The sequence below is a fragment of the Zootermopsis nevadensis genome, unplaced genomic scaffold (genome assembly GCF_977971745.1).
Source record: "Zootermopsis nevadensis isolate Lab colony 2312 unplaced genomic scaffold, Znev_1.0 Znev_ptg000024l, whole genome shotgun sequence".
In the NCBI taxonomy this organism is placed as follows: domain Eukaryota; kingdom Metazoa; phylum Arthropoda; class Insecta; order Blattodea; family Termopsidae; genus Zootermopsis; species Zootermopsis nevadensis.
In genome coordinates, this window is record NW_028259156.1 from 1,543,083 (window position 1) to 1,564,706 (window position 21,624).

General features: G+C 36.2%; 1 protein-coding gene across 7 annotated transcripts in view; it reads right to left on the minus strand.

The window, feature by feature from the left end:
* LOC110827843 (uncharacterized) overlaps positions 1–21,624 on the minus strand; it is a 536,626-nt gene that overhangs the window by 61,388 nt on the left and 453,614 nt on the right. For all 7 annotated transcript variants that reach the window (XR_002542483.2, XM_087354894.1, XM_087354893.1 and 4 more), the window contains one exon: positions 3,555–3,913. Coding sequence is in view for 6 of the 7 variants with exons in the window: in XM_087354894.1 (XP_087211020.1) it covers positions 3,555–3,913 (359 nt within the window). In the remaining variant the exon portion in view is untranslated. The remainder of the gene's footprint in view (positions 1–3,554; positions 3,914–21,624) is intronic.

Sequence of the window (21,624 nt, forward strand, 5' to 3'; positions counted from 1 at the left end):
ATTCTGCCGGTTGCTTGGGGTCTGTGAGCTGGGCTAAAGCCTGGCTTACTATAGGATTAAGTAAGGTAGCGCTCTGAGATGAGAATCACTCAGCTTGACACAGAAGAGCGTCTTTACTGCAGCGAGGACAAAATCTTTCTTAGCTACGCCACAAGCAATTGAATACAGAGAGAGAGAATTACGTGAGCATCTCACTACATCCAGTGACTGCTCACGGGAATAAAAGCTCATTTGAACATTCAAGCAGTTATACGTTTCTGGATGGGGTATTTGTATCAGTTAATGCGACTGACATTACACAAAAATTAACGGTAACGACCTGGAACAGTGTTCGCTATGCACTGTACCTGGTTCGAGCCTCTAGGAGCGAGTTGTCCACTACTCTCAATAAAGATTTTTCGTGGTATTTCCAAATATCTCCTGGGGGGAAACCGCGTTACTAAATAGATGCAGACACATTCTTACCCACTCGTCATTCATCATCATCTTCCCATTTCATCTGACGTTATGTTTTTCTTGTAAATGAAAGAGCTTTGTTAAAAATCCCAAAAAACAATAAAACTGTTTCCTTCGGATGCTATCGAAAGACGAGGCCGAGTTGTTAGTACCCTTCCATCACGTTCGGGAGATACTGAGTTAAATCTTTACACGGAGACCGGCTATTCTGACTGAAGTGCTATCTGGTTTTCTTTAGTCACTCCAGGCAATTGTCAGGGTTGTAACTTAACATTAGGTCATAACAACTTCCTTCATGCACCGCTGTAAGCCTGTTGTCTGGGTTGCCGACAGCGTTGTTGAATAAACCACTAATAAATAAATAAATTAACACTGCCGGTGTTTAATGAACTACACGCCCTACGTATTTCTCGTTGAGTGTAGTATGAATGAAGTCTACATATCTAATTCAGTCAGTCGGTAGGCAAATTCAAACATGTTTGTGTTCCAAAATATTTTTTTTTTTTTTTTTTTTTTTTCCAGTTTCCTCCGTTCCTCCGTGTCTGGGCTGATACTTTGTAGGCCGTCAGTGACATGGTGTAGTTTCCAACTTACATGATAAAAGGTGAGATGATAATGTTGCGTCATATTGTGATGATTATAATTGTTTAATTTTAACCGTCTAATCACAATAAAATCAAACATTTCGATAGAAAGAGCATCATTTTAATATATTTTAAATATTTTAAATATTAAATGTTAATTGTAGTAATAATATTTTAATATTTAATAAAATATTTTAATGTGATTAGACGGTTAAAATTAAACAATGATAAAAGGTATCATTCGAAGCAACAAAACACATAAAGAACATAAATTAAAAATCGTCTAGGCGTAGTTGGGAGGATAATATTAAAATAAAACTTGAGTATATACTGCGGCAAAGTGTGGTTTGGATTCATGTGGCTTATGAGAGAGCCGATGACGGGCTTTTGTGAACTCGATAATAATTCTTCGGGTTTCGTAAATGGCAGGGAAATTCTTGACAGTTGTGAGCGCACTGTCAGCTTTTTAAGAAGAAATCTACTCGCTGGAGTTAGTCATGAAAACACAGGGTATAATTCATGTGAAAGACATTACATGATTCATTATGCTAGAACACGACGATTCAAAATATGTCTGTCAAAATCTTCCTTACTTCAGAAATTTAATTATTAGGGATTATGTAATTATTGTAGTCATATCCTGACTACAAGACTATACGACGTCATAAGTCAGAAGAGTGTAGACGACATATTCACCGCCATCAGAACCTCAATGTCCTTTCTGAAGAACAGCTTCTTCATGATCTTTGTACATCGCCTTGAATTGACGTCCATAAACTTGCAACCACTTAGTTAATTTATAATATTGTAGATGCGCCTAGCATTACCATTTCTTCTAACCTCTAGATTTATGTGGAGTTTTAATTACACGAGCTTTTCCTTCCAAGGGCTTAAGTTGACTTCATAAAATTTTCGTGATAGGGCGGGTATATTGCCTGCATCTCGATTGTACCACAAGATGAGATGGTTCATTACAAGTTCATTGTGGTTACTTTTACACCACAACGAAAACACTAATACGTTTTAACTTGGTTACTAAATCTTATGCAGCTCAGCTGAAGGTAGGATCCGCTCGGTTCCTCCCCGGACAAAGAACCGATAGCTTCGAGAGTTGGCTGATGCAGTCTTACTTAACTATAGCATGATTACCGCGAAAAACTCGCTCCACTTTACAAACTTTTCAAAATTTCGAATCTAATAGCGATTCTCACACCAGGACTTCATGGAGCCAGCCAGGCTTTTTGGCTAACAACGTAAATTCAAACTTGCCTTAGAATGGGCCTTCTATACGAGGTGGAAGAATACAGAGCGAGGTCCATGGTTTCCTTCAAGCTGTTGCAAAGTTATGTTAACCTTTTCGATGATTATAATTAAGATACTGTACTAAGTAGTAGGTCTGAGTTACTATATTTAAATTGCATGCAAAACCTTTAATAAAAATCTCTTTTAATCATTCCCTCCCCAAATAATATTGTATTGCTGAAGTGAAATTATTTACTTTTAATACTGGAGCAAACTACACAAAGTTTCTAAATTTCTTCAGGTACATACTTCTAATGGGTCTATAACATTTGGAAGAAAATTTCACTGTAATAGGCATAGAGTTTGTTGACGACTTACATTTTGTGATGTGGGTTTGAATTATGTGAACGAAATCGTGATATTAAACATTTTGCTGTTTTCTCTGGCATTCCGTATGAACTAATGAGGCAGTCTGAATAGACACGCACTAACCACTTAATTATATTGCGAGATAAAATTCATTTTGAGCAACAAGTAAAGACTATGTAATCTGAAAATGGTGTATAATAGGATACACATCGATCTGCAAACACTATTCAATACCGCGGCTCTTATGAAAATACAAGTTTTCTCGATTTTAAAAACTCAAGTCTTTTTAAAACTTCTCACAAAATGTTCGAACGAGTGGGGGTAACTGACATTCCTAAATCTGATAATTCAAGTCTGGAAATATCTACGGATATTTTATGAGCGAATATTTTCTACGTGTCTGTTATGTCTTAATCATTAAGTATAACGTTTATATAATAATTTCGCCTAAACATCGCATTTATTTCCCTATCCAAGAATATTTATTATTACGTCTCACAATTACACCGATAAGGCCGTAGTCTCAAGGGATTTCGCTGAACCATCGTCTCAACGATCAAACGCACTGGTAGACAGTCACGTGTTGCCAGTTACACGTGTGACTTGCAACGATGTTCCTACCAACACTCTGATACCTTAATCTTCGATTTCATTTATCGGCATTTGACGGTCAAAATGAATATTTGACAAAAGTACCTGCATCCTTCTTCCTGATTCTGGAAATTCCTACATCACACGCAGAGGATAAAATTTCGGTGGGAGTGTAATGAACCTCGTAAGACCACCATGTTTTTTTTTTACTGAATGTATAGTTGTCGTCGTCAAATATTCATCTGAGCGTCGGACTGTGAAAAAATCTAAAATATTATTGACTTCGGAAGTGAAAAGCGAATTGTGACTTACCTGAACCCTGGATTCTGTGAGACCAATCCTCATAGCGATCTCCTCTCTCATGAATATGTCCGGGTAATGGGTCTTGCCGAAGCAGCGCTCCAGCTCATTGAGTTGTGCGGGTGTGAACCGAGTTCGATGTCGTTTCTGCTTCGCTGGTTTGTCAGAGTCGGAAGCTGGGACTGGCCCCAGACTGCCACCATGGCCCTGCTGCTGTTGTTGTTGTCCTGTCTGCTGAGGCGAGAGCGAATCACACAGTGACCCAGCACCCAAGCGACCGGAGTGGTGCTCGGGATTCCCGCCGTGGTCCAGGGAAGAGGATTTCAGCTCGGAGTGGTGTCGTTTCAACTCATCGCAAACTTCTTTCGGACCTGGTAACACATCACACATTCCTATAGCCTACCCGTGTTTCTGAAAGTGACAAATGAAATATAAAATTAAGCGCGTACCGATTTAAAACTTGTAAAATTATAAATTTTGAAGAGTTTCTTTAAAAATGACTGTTCCTTGATTTTAAAATCTAAAAAAAAAAAAAAAAATTGATTCTTCAACTTAAGAATTAAAAGTCCAACAACCAGCGGAAACATTAAATATTGACCTAATTTTCCCTACCTAAAATCACCGTCAATAAAACTTCCGTCATCTTAACTCAAAACTATTTCGGCGAGTGTCAATTTAACTTGCATAAATAATATATTTTTGCTTGCATTAAAAGACCCATAGTGTAACATATATCTATTCAATATGTACAATTATGCGAGGCAAATTAAAGTGTGAGCGAAACGTCTATACGACGGCGTATTCATGAGTTATCGTCGTCCTCATGTCCGGAAAAATTAAATACGAGGGTCGCTCATTAAGTAATGCCCCACATTTTTTTCCTCAGAACATATTTATTCAAGATGGCTCAAATTTAGTGACAATATAAATCAATGTTTCCTTTACACATACTATTTTTCCACATAGTCCCCATCAACTTGTACGGTTTTACGCCAGCGTGGAACAAGTGCATGCATGCCTTGCCGGTACCAGCTCTTGTCCTGTGCACGTAGCCATGTCCTCACTGCTTGAATTACGCTCTCGTCATCTTCAAATCTTGTTCCGCGGATAGCATCTTTAAGTGGCCCAAAGAGATGGAAGTCGGAGGGTGCCAGATCTGGACTGTAGGGTGGATGGGGTAGCACCGTCCAACCCAATTTGGTGATTTCTTCCCGGGTTCTCAGACTTGTGTGAGGGCGTGCATTGTCGTGCAGGAGCAAAATTTCCGCTGGATGCTTGTGAGGCCGAACTCGTCGAAAACGCTTCTTGAGGGTTTTCAGGGTCCTGATGTACGCGTCTGAATTGATGGTCGCACCTCTTGGCATCACATCCACAAGAATGACCCCATCACTGTCCCAAAAGACAGTCATCATGACTTTTCCGGCGGAGGGAGTTGTCTTGAATTTCTTCTTTCTCGGTGATTGAGGATGATGCCACTCCATTGACTGCCTTTTTGTCTCTGGCTCAAAGTGGTGTATCCAGGTTTCGTCACCTGTAATGATCCGGGACAGAAAGACCTCTCCCTCAGCATCAAAACGCTCCAACAATTCAGAAGAAATCGTTTTCCTTTGAATCCTGTGGTCTGCTGTGAGACTTCGTGGAACCCATCTTGCGCACACCTTCGAATATGCGAGAGCCTGGATAATTGCAATCACACTTCCATTGCTGACTGAAAGCTGTTGGGCCAATTGTCGAGTTGTGATACGCCGATCCTCACGAATAATGGCATCCGCGCGGTTCAACATGTCTGGAGTGGTGGCTGTGGCAGGACGCCCAGAGCGCGGCAGATCACGGAGCTCGGTTTCTTCACTTCCTGAAGCTTTAACTCTCTTAGCCCAGCGACCAACGGTGCTCCTATCGACTGCACAGCTTCCATACACAGCACACAAACGTTTATGAATGTTCACCACCGTTTCTTTTTCAGCAACAAGGAATTCAATTACAGCTCGTTGCTTGTAACGAGAGTCGTTCACAGACGCCATTTTAACAGTTCACAACAGCTCCGCTATCGGTTGGAATCATTTGAAACTCCGTACACGAACGCGGGAAACATCAAATCTCAAGCATGTAAAAGTACACTTTTCTATCTTCATTATTGGCTGAGAAAAAAAATGTGGGGCATTACTTAATGAGCGACCCTCGTACTTTCGATCACACTTATGACAGCTACGAAATTAAGTTATTTCTAGTTTTACATTTTCGTACGAATCTGTTACACCTCATTGCATGCACGAGCGAACAATCTTTTGTTTCAATAAACAGCTTCCATTATGTGAATTATGATAATACAATGGATTCCGGTTAATTAGGACACATAGGGACTAGAAAACTTTGGCCCAATTAAGCGAAGTTCCACGTAAATAATTAAAAAGGTTTGTTCTTTAAGATTTATCCCAAATAAACTGCTTCCCCGATTAACCGATGGACCAATTAACCGGTGGTCGTTAATCTGTAAGGTTAGTTTTTATCATGGAATGTGTATTAGTTAAAAGAAGTTCACATGGATCACTTCAGTAAAATATTGTGGAAAATATCTGTAATCTGAAACCAATAAAATGATTCAAAAATAAACATCTCATTTCCACGTCAAATATACAGGCTTGACGCTCCTTGCATTCAAGTATCCCACAAAGGTCATTAGATACATGTGACCAAACTGTACAATTAATCATCCTAATTTACACGTCAGAAATCGATATTTGTTGTTGGTAAGATTTTAATTTCTCACGGTGGCGATTACGAAAATGACAGCCTGATTGTAGCACAGCGTGTCCATACCTGAATATACAAACGCACGTGATATCTTACTGGAAAGACAGCAAAGTTTCACCTAATATTGACTTGTTTAAAATCCACGTTACTATATTAAAGAACCATAAAAGGATGTGTCCATTTCATTTAATACATCAAATGTATGGTTTGTGGTCTTGTGGGTTATAATTCTGTGCAGTATTCTAAACTCCACTGACTGAGACGAGACAATCAGTGTAAGCAGAATCACGTGAAAAATCCCGTAGATAAAGACGGGCCAGCCACGTGGTTATAGGGTTAAAGGACCAATATAACATTCACTTATGTTCCTCGACTTTGTGAATATATGAGGTAGTTACCATAGATTCTGAAGACCTTGAATTACTTCTACACTCATCATGAAGGTGGTAGGTTCCCCTTAAACTTTGTGCAATCACATACAAGACTTCACGGGGTCATGACTCACAACATCAAAAAATTCAAATTTTGACTTCCGTGGAAACATCAAATTTTCGATTTTGTAGTTTAGATGCGTCATGTTTGTGTTGAAATTCAGTATATATTTATTTATTATTTCAGTCTATATACAAACTTAATTTTTAATTTTTAAAAATGTTGTTGTTAAAATTAAAATTAAAATTTAGCGCTTTTCATCGTTATTACGATGTTACATTTCAGCGCTTATTATGGTTGCATTAATAAATATATATTAGTTTTAAAGATGAAAATAACAATAAAAACCTGAGGATGATGCAATAGCATCGAAACATGTCGTAAAATAATAAGCGCTAAATTTTAATTTTAATTTTAACAACAACATTTTTAAAAATTAAAAATTAAGTTTGTGTATAGACTGAAATAATAAATAAATATATACTGAATATCAAATTTTCATTTATAAAACTAGTAAAAATCCGAATAATCAAATAGACTATTCACTTCTACAACAAAACAATAAAACTCAATACGAAAATATCAGGGAATATACGTATTTTATTAGTCTTTGTATGACGTGTTTAAATTGTCATATGCGTTTCCTACAAGTATCAGTTTTTCGTACGCCACTGTTCATGTTGTAACAACATAACACTTCATATTATTTGATTAACGGCAGGCCCATATAAAACGCTTGGTAATAAGAAAACTTACGTTGGTTTATGGCTGCAAACACGTACAATATGCAAATAAGATAAAATATATTGGCAGCTTTTGAGATGACGTTTATAAGGAAGACGATGTTCATAAACTATTCTATAAATAAAACACACTTGAACTTATCTAAAATCAAACATCGTCATGCTTTTATTCAAAATCACAGAGGCCTCTGAAGTCTGGACGTTGGTACAACTCCACAGATTATGTCTTGCATTTCCCGTAAGCTTACGGCCAATCAATCATTTAATTCCCTCATAACGAACAGTGTCATATTCAGGAAAAAGATATGACGTCATGGTGACGTTAACAGTTAAATACAATAGAATATTTGTGGCTCTGTGTGTCCTTTTGCCATGTTAAGGGATTTTCGACCTTAAGGTTTACATGACGTAATAAAACCACTGTCCATTTTCCGGCCATAACCCACAATTCTTTTCAGGGCGTGATGTTCTTAACTGATATTATGTGATCTGCGCACGATGTGCACAAAATGAGTACAATGGGACCCGACTAAAGTCTGTCTGTCTGTCTGTCTATGATTCAATCATATTTTCATGAAAATCCGTCCAGTTCTCGGACGGATTTTCATGAAACTTGATACGTAAAATGTAAACTCTTGTTTGGTTGTTTTAAAATGTTTATTTGTTCGTTGTCTATTTAACGATGATGTCACTAGCACAGTGTAGATAATAAATAATGAAAGATAAATCATATGAAAGGAATCTGTCATGGCCCAAGTATTATCTCGGAATTTTCCTGAAGGGACTGAGTAAAACTATAGAAGACCTTAGTCAGAGTGGACTTTCTCGGTGTCGAGATTTAAACCTGGGAATTTCTGAATACGAAGTGCTTAACGCAAGACGAAAGCACACACTAGCATAAAGAATTAGAAGGCGGCGTATATACTGAATGTTGAAACGAAGCCTCTGTTTTGCATATGAATTCACTGCATGACAACATTAGTTCATGGCTACTTTTAATGGTCACAGATTTGCATGAGAATCTCAAGTGCGTGTTTCTGGATCAGTTGGTAACACTTCAAGTGCTGAAGAAGTTTAAACATATCGTACATTTGCACATTTCATATTTAACTAAGCTTACAACAGAGGTTATTCAAACTTCGGATTGAGGAAGACTTTGATTCACGCAGAGTTCCTCGTTGTAGAGGAATGTCATTACAGAGGTCCAGCGCCACAGTTTGACATATCTTAGCGGAAAAAGTACAAATTACGTACGGTAAAGAATCTGCCACGTAATTTACATTGCGTTAAGAATGAAGATGTTAGATAAATCTCTCGAGGTTCGTTTTATACTTCGTTTGGTCTAATTTTACTCTATAAAATCATGCACACAAACGAAACTGTTTACATATGATATAACACTTTGTGAGAAACACGTTTCGATCTCAAGACTTCATCGTCAGTGGCAAAAATATTAATTCATTAGTCTGTCTATTAAAATAATAAAATTTATGAAACGATGTTTTGTTATAAAGCACTGTAAAACGTCGCACTTTATAAAACCATACTTCGTGTAATAACACAGTGGACGTTTAATTGCATTGTACACAAGGTTTTAAGATAATTTTACTCTATTATATATTTTCTATTATAAGAAATCTATTGACATCATGTAACTTTACTGTGAGCTATGTGAAATCTGTTTTATTAAAATGCGGATTTATTATTTTGAACATTTATGTCACACATTTGTGGTCTGCAGTGGCCGCGCGGTCTGGAGCGTGGGCCTTGTGTCGCTTGGTCGCTGGGACCGTGGGTTCGAATCCCACTCAAGCCATGGATGTTTGTCCGCGTTGTCCTGTGTACAGGTAGAGGCCTTGCGACGGGCCGATCCCTCGTCCAAGGAGTCCCACCGAATGTCTATAGATCGAGTTGGGACCCGCAGTGCTCAGGCACTTGAAGAACGGGTCGTTCCCAGTATCCAGTATGCGCCACATTTAAAGACTGAATAAGAGGTATAGAAAATGAAATTTTCTCCTATCAATGGACCGCTGACGGTTGGACTGAAATGCTGTTAAAAAAAGAGCTATGTATTCTTGAGTGGTCCATCTGAAGCCACTTTCCTCTGCTATACATTACATCTCTGATTGAAACAAGCACACCGAGACTTCTGATGTAAATTTTAAATTGTTTTGTAACTTAATTTTAGCATTATTATTAAGCCAGTTTAAAAAGTCCGTTGAAATTCCACAGGGATTTTCCCCCCGCAAATTAATTCATGACGATGGAGCCAGCAAGGACCTCTGAAACGTTGGTGGAAATCTACCAGACCCACCGCCGCGAACATCTCGAATCCTACTTTATATTTTCATTTATAAATTTTCCGACTTTCCTCCGTGTTCATTTCCTATGTCTTCTCGGTTCATCAGCCCCTCAAAGGATTTCCTGCTATGAAGCATATTCCACATGAAGTAAATCGTCTATTCATATTCCATTATTTCGATGTATTAAACACATAACATAACCCTTGAAAAAAATACTTTCTCTCTCTTTGAAGTGTCATATCTGTAGTCTGATTAGCTTTGTAAGAATACATTCGTAAGATTTTATGGAATAAATGAACATCAGGGTCAATGAAGTACCCAAGATATTGACGAATTTGGGCAACTACTCTTTGAATTGTAGTTTTTTTCTGTTATTAGACTGTGTAGCCTTGTTGCTGAGGAACCTGTCTCCACCACATTAAGGGTAGAAGACAAAGGTGATTTGTTCCTCCAAGACACTTTTAAGACTACACTGATCCATAATCCATTACATCATCATGGAAACCTCACAATTCCATAGGCACTGTCCTCCAAACTTCCCCACACTTACAAAAATTCCAAATTCCAATAGAAATAATAGGAGATACATGCCTGATGGAATACGTAAGATGTATAGACTATTTCAGGAATATAAATGTTAGTCGATAATTAAAATAATCGATTTACTCGTAAGCGATATCTGAATAATGGTAGTTCTAAGAGAGTTTTTGTTTTAAGTTTTCGTTTGTCATTCCGTGAGCGTACTAGAATAAAAATGTACCCGATTCGTGATGAATAAAAAATAACATGTGGCAACACTGTCAGGATCCTTTAGGGCAGGGTTTGTTTGATAATGACATGTGAATTATGAGCATTTTGTTTGCGTTTCGAGTCGCTAATGAACAAGTAACGCTCCAGTGATTGACACCACCAGTCGCTAAGCAACACGACATGCTACCGGCTCCGAGCCCATTCGACAGTCTCCAGCTCACGCATGGTGCCTATTCCATGGAGCCTGTTCACAGTGTTTTGTGTCTCGGTTCGATTCCTATATCATTTTAATATGGGACGTTTTCTCTTTATTCGGAACTTCGCCGCGTGTCTTTAGGCGTCTATAGACGTCGTCATTAGATAATAGACAGTCAGTGAAGATTTTAACTGTAAATCGGTATGAACGTCATGACTATGCAAACCACAACGAACAGGAACATTTTAATGTTCTGCCACGAAGACGGAAATCGATGTTAAAATCAGTAAAAGCTGTGAATATCGGCTTCAACTAACGTATTATCATATAATTCAATTTTTTTTTACATTTCTCACCCCCTCCACAATGCACTGACTAACTGTATGTTATCATAAAAATTATAGGAAATCTTTTATTTGTATTTATTTTGAAACTGTTCTCATCCTCTCAATATAACTGATTTAATTTAATTTAATTATTATTAAAAAATATATTTATATATTCAGTAGCAAGTTGCCTATGTGTATTAACGTTTTCTACACTCATGCAATTCCTTGTTTGTTAATCAATTTGCTGATATTTTGCTATATTTATTATTGTTCTTGTGCTGTAAGTGGCCTTCAGACTGTTAATGGAACACACTAATAATAAAGAATTTAATTAAATTATTATAATAATTATTATTTTATTAGTAAATTATTAGTGTTTTACATTTATACTAGTGTTTACCTAGGTAGATTATTTTCTTTTTATCAAATTTCTATCTTTGTATTAGTGTTTGCCTGTCATAGACTCTTTCGGAAAGGTGTCACAACATCGGCTGCCAGTTATTAAATACACCGCTACCCTAACCTCTGTTCTGATTCTCTTACAAACGATTAGCGCTTAATTTTTCAAAGACAAATATACAATTGCTCTTTTGGTCTAAAAGTTTCGCGCAGTCGCCATGTTAGCAATCGTTAACATATAAAATATTTTGTCCGGGGATTTTAGGTATGTTTGTAATCTACTTTGCTTGGTTTCCATGGTCTAAAACGTAATGAACTTAACGAGGGTTGAGAATGTTTCAAATAATTAACAAATGTCTTCAAGAACTTTCGTTGAGTGGCGTTAGAATCGCTCTCACCTCGGAAGCTCGCATGACCTCCATGTTGGTATTATAAAAAAATAATATCGGTGTCGTCTCTGTGTATCTAGCGGCAATATTTATACCATGTTTCATAAAAATCCGTCAGTTTGTTTAATAACTTTTTTTGAGACACGCTCAGACACGCGGTAGCATAATCTATCTGTCGTTATAAAATAGTCCTACGAATAAATAGGTTGACGAAATGGATAAATATTTATTTTAAACCTTTTTCAGGAATATGGAAATGAATTTTTTTCTGGGGATGTGTTACATATTACGGATAAAGAATAAAATCCATGCATTTCTATTTACGTAATGTCTAGGCCTCCTGCCCATATTAGGATAAAAGATATGGTAATCGAAGTCACGCAACCCATTTCTGAAACATATCATATTTATCATAAAATACATTATGTGTTATTTATTTATTTATTTATTATCTATTTAGTGTTCTGTCTGACGACAGGTCCATATGAACAGGATCCTTCCATCCTTTTCTCGGACTGGGACCTGTTCATATACGTTCTTGGCAGATGATCCAGAAGTGGTTTGCCATTGCCTTCTTCTGTGTGTGAATGGAGTAATTGTTGGGATGCCACGGAGGAAAACTCCGTGTTGCCTAGACCACGGCCTTGCCCAACACAAGTTATAAATTTGGGCACCGCCGGGAATCGAACTCGAGACCCCAGGATTACAAGGCCAGCGTTCTAACCGCTAGACCACCGTGGTTTTTACATTATATGTTATAATCATAAAAAAGAATATTAAATGTTGGAAATGTCCGTGGAGTTCTAGTGATTTTCTCATGTCTGATGCAACCCGCTGAAGTGTTTCCTTTGTCACCGAAATAGTTTGCCAAATGAGACATCGTCGAATTGTTCTACACAGAAGACTCACGGAAATGTAACCGTAAACTCATTCTGGCAAGTTAATTAAGAACGAGATGCCAAGTTATGTTCGACAACGAACACTCGTCGCACTTGTGAAAAAGACAACCAACCTTGCACTCCGATTGTTCAGTAGAAGGTTATAACATGACGTGACCTGCATTGTCACAGCGATATTTCGTGTTTATTAATTTAATCGAATTGTACTGAATTGAAATAATCGATATATATTTTAATATGGCTTACGTGACTTTAAAATTAACCATTACAAAAGCTTACGTAACAAAGATTTGTATTAATTTTATTAAAACACTACTTTACGCAGGAATTCTACAGACTGCTAAGACAATGTGTAATCTTATATTCTCCAAAACTAATTTATTCTACTGTGAAATATAACTGATGGTGCTATAAATCAGTTAGATTTAAACATTTCAAATTTCCATTACAATTAGTGAAGTTTTTAGCTCAGAATTGTAGCCTTAAACCCTAAAAAACATAATCGGTGTACATCTTATGGCATAGGATAAAATGAATTGTACATACAGATGATCATTAATAAATGCACGACCGACCCTAAAATGAATACGAAAATAATAAATTAATTACGACAAATCCGGAATCATCTTCGGTACTCTACAAAATGCCCAGACAGTGTATTAAACACCAAACTTTCACAATTACCTTGGTGTTCCGAGGCATTATATTCGCTATACACCAGTACCGGGCATTCTGCACAATACTGGATATTATACTATTTGCCTTCTGCAAATATAAACGCGTTATCGGCGTTATACGGTGCAAATGCCATATAAAGCAAGTAACATTTTAACACTGGAACGCCATTTTGTAGACTTAAGTACATCTTAGGTGTGTTTCTGAATTGTGAACCTAAAGCCACGCGCTAATGTCCCCTTAATGCTGGGGGATCATCGGTAAACGTTTTATAAGCCGCCAGTGAAAGTGGCGATTTGCCTAATGAATAAATGAATGCTACAAAGATTTTGCTCGGAAACCACTTTACCCTACAAGGACAGTGAGAATGGGATTAAGTATAACAGACGTAAAGTAATGCAGAGGCTTACTAAGTTCGAAAAATACATAAATTTATTTAATTAATATAGACTTATATCACAAAATTATCGTAATTATTCAGAATTATGCGTTATTTTATACTCAAATGCAATGTAATTTTAGATGGAATTCAACATTTTCATCTCAAAATAAAATCAACACAGGTTGTTTCGTGCTTAAATACAGCCAAAAGATGGGACATCCTCAGGCTACGTATGAAGAGACAGCCCCCAGAATTGCATGGTAGCTGAGAATGTATGGAATAAACAGTCATGGACGGCCGACAAGGGTATTACTTTTGACTTGGGGCAAAGATGGGGGTTAGAAATTTATCATAACGAGTATACTGTAGGGATAATGGGTTTATAGGACGTCAGATGGGGCAAGAGTGGTACTGAAGGGCACGGTGTCCACCCGAAGAAGGTGAAAGTACCAGACGACTAAGAAAATTTATTAATAAACAGCTACAAAATTTCTACTGTCCATCAAATGTTATTAGGATGACAACGTTAAAGAGCATCAGATGGTGGGGTCGTATAGTACTCATGAGAGATAAAAAATGCTGACAAAATTTGGGCTGAGATGCCTGAACTTATTGTGAGGATAATATTAAAATAATATCATGGAGGCAGGAGGCTTTGCGATTTGATTCATCTTGAGATTGCAATTCCGGTGATCAGCAAGCCTATTAAACAAAGGGTTAGCTCCACTTCTATTGCTAATATCTCAGCTGGTTCAATTTCACGCGTTCCTTACACAAAGTAAACAGAGTGGGAACGTCCCTTCTAAAACTACGGAACACAGTATCGATTCATTTTGGTACTTGGGGGTTTGGTGGGGGGGGGGGGGAGACACCACTAAATGCTGCCGGACGAATTCAATGTTCGTTCATGTCGGCCCAAAATTATTTTCACTTCACATTAGACTGTACCGACTTACATAAAACGGATCATTACATAAGAAATATAAAGCCTATATACGATATAAAATTGTTCTAATTGTGATGGACAGAATTTATACGAAACGTTTTCCTATGTGGCACTTCATAGAAACATAAATATTTCTTGACAGAAATTAAGATTTGTCTGAAAGAAAATGCTAAGTCTGTGATTCTGTACATTTCCATCATCAGGGCGATGATCCCTGACGATGGAGGGAGCAGAGACCTCTGTAACGTTAATGAACGACTACCGGACTACACGGTGCAACAACCCAGAAGACAGCAATCTTCAAAGAAACAAGTCGCGCCACTTGGAATGACAACATTTCGTGACACGGAGGCTTTCCTTTTTAAGAAGCGCCGTAACTCAAGTCATGTCTCCCCGGTGAGAAACCTCATATCTCGAGACTGCGTCGTAAATTGTAAACGTCTGACTTACATCGGAATGATAGGCCAAACCGATATTAATATGAATACATAACTAATTATAGAAAAGTTGTCAAATTGACAACTGCTTATATCTCGAAGAGACCAAAGAAATGTGAAAAAGTTTAACTTCGACCTGAGATTCTAACGCAAATTTAAGATATAATGACGATGATGTTAATAATAATAATAATAATTGGTATGAACACATCCCGAAGGCAGTGGAGACAAGTCAGGTTAACCAAATAACTCTTTTGTGGAACCAACAAGTCAGAACACAGAGAACCATCCCAAATAATACACCAGATATTATAACCCGAAACCAAAATGGAACTTGTCTCCTAATTAATATAGCAATACCGACTGACAAGAACGTAATTAAGAAGGATTCGGAGAAGATCTTGAAATACAAGGACCTTCTCATTGAAATACAGCGAATGTGGAAAGTGAAAAATCTCAATAATTATAGGAGCAGCTGGAAATGTCTTCAAATCACTCAGAAAATATTTGGCCAACATTCCGGGCGAACGCGACATCAGGGAACTTCGTAAAACTTCAATTTTAGGATCTTCATACGTCATTCGAAAGATTCTGTCGTAAAATATGTAGTCATCTCTAACAATAAAACTATATAATATATGTATTTCGGAAATAGTTGCTGGACTGTGTACCTCAGGGGCAAGGTTTGTCTCGGGTACATGGAAGTAAATAACATATAAAGTGGTGAATAGATGGAATAATAATAATGCTGATGATGATGGCTTGCTTGCAGATCAACTATCAACTCCAGTCTCAATATTTTCAGCTCTAATTCCAAACGTAGTGCAGATTTCAGTGGAAAGTTTGCAGCAGATCGTAAGTATATGGCATATGATGTTGCTGTTAGTTGAACAATTAGCAACGTCGTATTAACAGCCCGGGTTATGCAACATCGCACGAGGATGTGTAAGTGAAGATATTCGTATGTAGAAACGAAAAGGAAAATAAACAGGCCCTAAGATGCCACCCGGAATTCACATGGAAAAATCGCAGACAAGATTCTTCCATCTGTTTCCAGCTGGATACATTGAAGACAGCCATCAACGCGAGAACAGTCTCTCTGTTCCCTGTTCTACTGGTGTATCACTTATGTAAAAGCTGGGATATACTGTCCTTGGCAAATGAAATAAGCTGTAACTCTTTAATATTCAATTTCTCACGGCAATGAAGATATCGATTAGGTCTTATTGATTGTATCGCCATGTGGTCGTGTAGGTAGACGACGTTTCGGAGGAACATACTTCCTCCATTTTTAAGACTGAATCCTGATGTTATCCATGAAATAATTCAGACAGAAACGCAGAGTATTTGGATGTGATTATAACAAGGAATTTTGTTGTTTTTCAATTGTTCGAAAAATCTGTGTTTATAGAAATATAAGTTTTGGAATCACATTATGTTTATTTATTATTATAATTTTAATTTGCCCATAACTTGATATGGGAGAAATATTTATGGGGTTTAGTCCAGAATACATTAAATTCCTAACAGACCCCTTAGCAGCTCAGGGCATGACCCAATCAATTTTTAACACAGAAGTCTTTATATGTTTTGATAATGCAGTTATTATGTACAATCAGTACTGACAACTGATAACTCTTTAACACTTTCTGAAGCACGAAAATTTTTCTTGTCAGGTTATCTGACTCCAGAGTTAAAAACTAATAATTACTCCCGCGTTATAAAACAGTTATTTTATACTGTGGTCATTTTTCGAGTGAATTTATAATAGGGACTTTTAAATTACCTTATCTTCTTCTGTGGTTTAATAAACTGTACCCCGCTTTGAGCTTCGTTAGTCTCACCTAGCTGTCTTTAGTTTCCATATCTCCGATGGATTCATTGTCCAACATTCTCAGCTAAATAATCGTTAAAGTCTTAAATAATTTCACTCGATATTGTTTTGAATTAAAATTGTTCAGGATATAAAAGAAAAACAATATTTTATGCCCTTTCTCGTAAGAAATTTAATATTCCTCGCCATATATATTCAAAATCCTATGCCAATTTTGGTCGTCCTATTTTAAATTGTCCATCCTATCCTGCTGACGTAGTAGTAGCATTACAACAGGCTAATATTATAACAAAATAGTAAGAGTGCGTGTGAAAAGTCACGTAGAGGAAAACCAAGAATCAACATAATCAGGACACATATTGACAAGCATCTCATATATTTGCGTGTGTACATTTTATTTGGTTACATGTACCTACCGACCTAATGGTCTTATTTCCTGATACTGACAATTTTATTGTTCAATCTTTATACTCACCGCTGTGAAAACCTCAAATCTTACGAGTTATTAGATTTTATCATTAATAATACAAAATATATAAATACGCTACTTATTTTGGCAGAACTCTTCAAATTTGGCTGTCTTTAATAGATATCACTTTATACTTCCTACCTGTCAATGTTATAATGAGGGTGGGTAATCAGGAAATAAGCCTGAATTATGGCTCCACAGTTCATGAAATATTGCTAACAGGCCTATAGTACATACGTATTAAGTTGAAGTACTGTATTTTTTAACTGTTATTATTGAAATTTAAATTTAAAGTCTCTTGACATAGTGAGAAGTGAATATTAGAAAAAAAAATGATCAGTGTTTCGCAAGATTCTAACTGCATCTGCTTCAACGTGTAAAGTCTGACGACTTTAAAACCTTGTCTGTAGCTTAAAATGCAATTTATAAACAAATAAAAGAATTTCTGTGCAGAGTATTTGGACCCAACAACAAGATTAAGAATTTACCTGCTATTCATAGGGGTAGTAACTCATTCTCTTCTGTCCATGCTAATTATAATTGTGACTATTTAAGTTCGAAGTTTTTGAGTAATCCATATATCACTGATTCAGACGTCGAGCAAGCCATTAGTGGCTTCCGTTCGACAAAATGCATTTTCAACTTCCTTTGTTACCAACGTTATGGAAGCAGACAGTCATTGTACTTATTTATAAAAACGAAACAGAGCCCTTATTGGTAATTTTAAATAATGTATCCAAAATGTCTGAAAATATTATACAGAATCACCTTTTACTTTGTAGGATTTCAGGTTTTTACAGAAGTGAATCTGGGTTGTTGCGTCGTGTAGCCTGGTAGACGTTTACCGAAGTTTCAGAGGTCATCAGAGATGCAAGTCGCCCTGATAGAAGTAGCAAGCACCTGTGAAACGTCGATAAACTTCTACCAGACTACACGGCGCAACAACCCAGAAGACAGAAATTTTCATAAGCTGTGAAAACCTGAAATCATACAAAATCTACATTTACCAATTTAGTAACAAACCTTAATGATCTTTTAACGTCTGTATGTTCACAATGACAGTCTGACTCTGTTAACTTAGCCGGGCCCATGATAAAGTACTCATACTCTTTTACTGTACAAAATAAACAATTTCTAAGCATCTGCGTGTTATGTTAATTAGTTCTAAAGCTGCCTTTAAAATGTATCTTCCTTCATTCGTATTTTAGAAATGTTTTATTTTTCCTTCTCTGTATGCTTTGGAGTACCTCAGGGTATGATCACTTACCGGTTTTCTTTAAAACCTTTATCGGCGATATTTCTGTTAAAATTAATCATTCCAGATTCCTCTTATTTGCCGATGTCATGAAATTTTGTAGAGACTAAGTTAGAGTGAAACAGTACAATTTTGGTCTAATGAAAACGACATGGAGCTCAACATTCAGAATTTTGTTGTTGTTGTATTTTTCACACGTAAGACCAACAACATACATATTAAGTATTATGTTAAAATGTCTTAATTTTGCGTTCTGAATGTATAAAAGGTCTTTGTCTCATGTTAAAACAGCAAAACTGTATTTTCACTGTCACGTCGGCTTTGTTAATCCACAGACACTAAGGAGATTAAGGCTTATTCATTTTATTAAATTTTCTTTCTTAAGTAGTATAGTTATTCTGTATATTTATTTACTTAAGTCAAAGCCTCAGTTATATGAAATAAGCTTACTTAGATAGACTCTAATAAAATATAAAATATTAAAAAAACTTTGCCAGTTTTAATTATAGATTTTTTTAATTTTGGTATTTTATGTAATTATAATTTAGTTAAGAGTCTTTTAAATTTTAACAGACTTTATTCGAGACAAAATCCAAACGATTTATTTTTTATTAATGTTTTCAAGGGCAAAAATAATTGTTATTCCATACGCGGAAACCGTTGGTATTTTTGTGACCACTAGGCAAATGAGAAAATTTTCTATTTGCATCGTTATCAGTGCCCTAAAAAACATATGCAGATTTTTTTTGAAATTTTTGGCAGAAAAACTTGCCTCTTTTGAGGACATGTCCTTACTATAAGGTGTTTAGAAGACTGTGTGTACACCAGAAAACAATTTTAATGTAATTATTTTAATTTTCTCTCATCTTCGTAATGTTTTCTGGACTATGTATATATTTTATCTTCTTGTAGTGAGTCTGTTAATATGCTTTTGTAGTTGCTGAGTTAAAACTTTAAAACAAAGAACTGAATTTAGGGGCAACCAGGGGAGGATAATATTAAAATGGTTCGTTATGAAATATACTGTGATTTGGATGAAACTTGTTAACGATAGAATCTAGTAACCTTTTTTTATGAGAATACGACAATGGAATTTCAAGTTCCCTAAAACATGGACATTTTTTTATGAGTCTAGCAAATATGAACTAAAAAAAATTATTTCTTAAGGTCGCCTAACTGAACAGTACGAACTAGAAAATGGCACTGGTTAATGCAAAGAATTATTTTCCTTACTTGTGTATTGTCATTGTAATTTTTGTTTCACAACGGAAGCCATCATTTACGTGGGACGACCGAAGTCTTCATAGAAAATTCAGCAAACACTGCCAGCTCTCTTATCAAACACAGTCCCAATGTGTGTGCGTGCCTAACGAGTTAGCAAGCGAGCACCGAACTAAGAGACGACAACTGGAACAGTCATACATTACAGTGAAGCCAGTTTGTCGAGATGCCTGTCAATATTTACAGCCACACGCCCTATTAGCGAGCTGCTATAATAACAAACGCCAACATGTAACTTAGGCACATTTCAATAAGCTGTGTAGCATAAATGTAGAACTCACATCTTTGTGGTGAATGATTTCCATTCCTTGTTCATATTACAACGTCACAGGTTCAGTAGCGGAGACGTCAAATCAATGGTGAGGGAACCAACAACTTTTCAAGTTAGTAATCAGTCAATGTGTGTTATTTTAACTTGCACTGATTGAGTCAAATTTGATGGATGAAATGTCAGAGTTCTACACACAGAATTTTAACTCAGAAATCTTAAATATGTCGAAGATTTATGTCAATAAAAATTCAATCCGGCTCCAAATCCTCATTATTTATTTTCATAAAATCGCAAGGTGAATAGAGATTTATATGGTCAAATTAATGATGTTTTATATTCTGTTAAATCGTGTATTATATCCAAGTGAATGGTTATGTGCCGTTAATTTGAACAGAATATCCAGCGTTATCGCACACAAATGTAAAGAATTCGCACGCTCGCATTGAGCCAATTTGAAGGCAAAGGAAATCCCCCGATAAAGCACCATCCACCAACATGTGGAAATACTTTTATAGCGTTAACCACAGCATTTAAGTCCGATACAACGCCATACAATTCGGTTCCACTGATTATACAGGAAAATCTGTAGAATATTCATTTTAACAAATACTGTACACCAACATTTCCGATTTAAAAAATAAATCTGATCAGGTAAGAAATGATGTTCAGCGACTCTGGGAGGGAGTTGGGTTAAAACTTGGTCTCAGCTGAGAGGGGAGTTAATTTGAACATGGAAAGATTACTCAGAATGAACTGTAATCAGTAACAGGTAACATTCAAAGAATGCTGGTAGTACAGTGACATATATAATTTCTTTAAATTAATTATTCGGTTTTGTCCGTCTAACCCACAATTATATTTAAAATTTACAAATAAGATAATTAAAATATCATTTTATGTTCCAAATCGAATAATCGATTTACATTTGGAACATTTTTTTACAACATGTTTCGGTTTCATCGAACCATCTTAAGGTGTAAAATTATATCAACAAACTTAAAACTCAATTACAATTTAATTTAAGTTTGTCGATATAATTTTACACCTGAAGATGGTTCGATGAAACCGAAACATGTTGTAAAAAAATGTTCCAAATGTAAATCGATTATTCGATGTGGAACATAAAATTATATTTTAATTATCTTATTTGTAAATTTTAAATATAATTGTGATTAGACGGACAAAACCGAATAATTAATTTAATATTTGATTCACAATATGACGCAATTATACTATCTTACAGTTTCTTTGTTTTATTTTTGCTTGGTTGATATGGTAGATGTCTCTTTCGTAATAAAAATCGTTTATCACACACTTCAAGAACGTAACATATAGAACGCA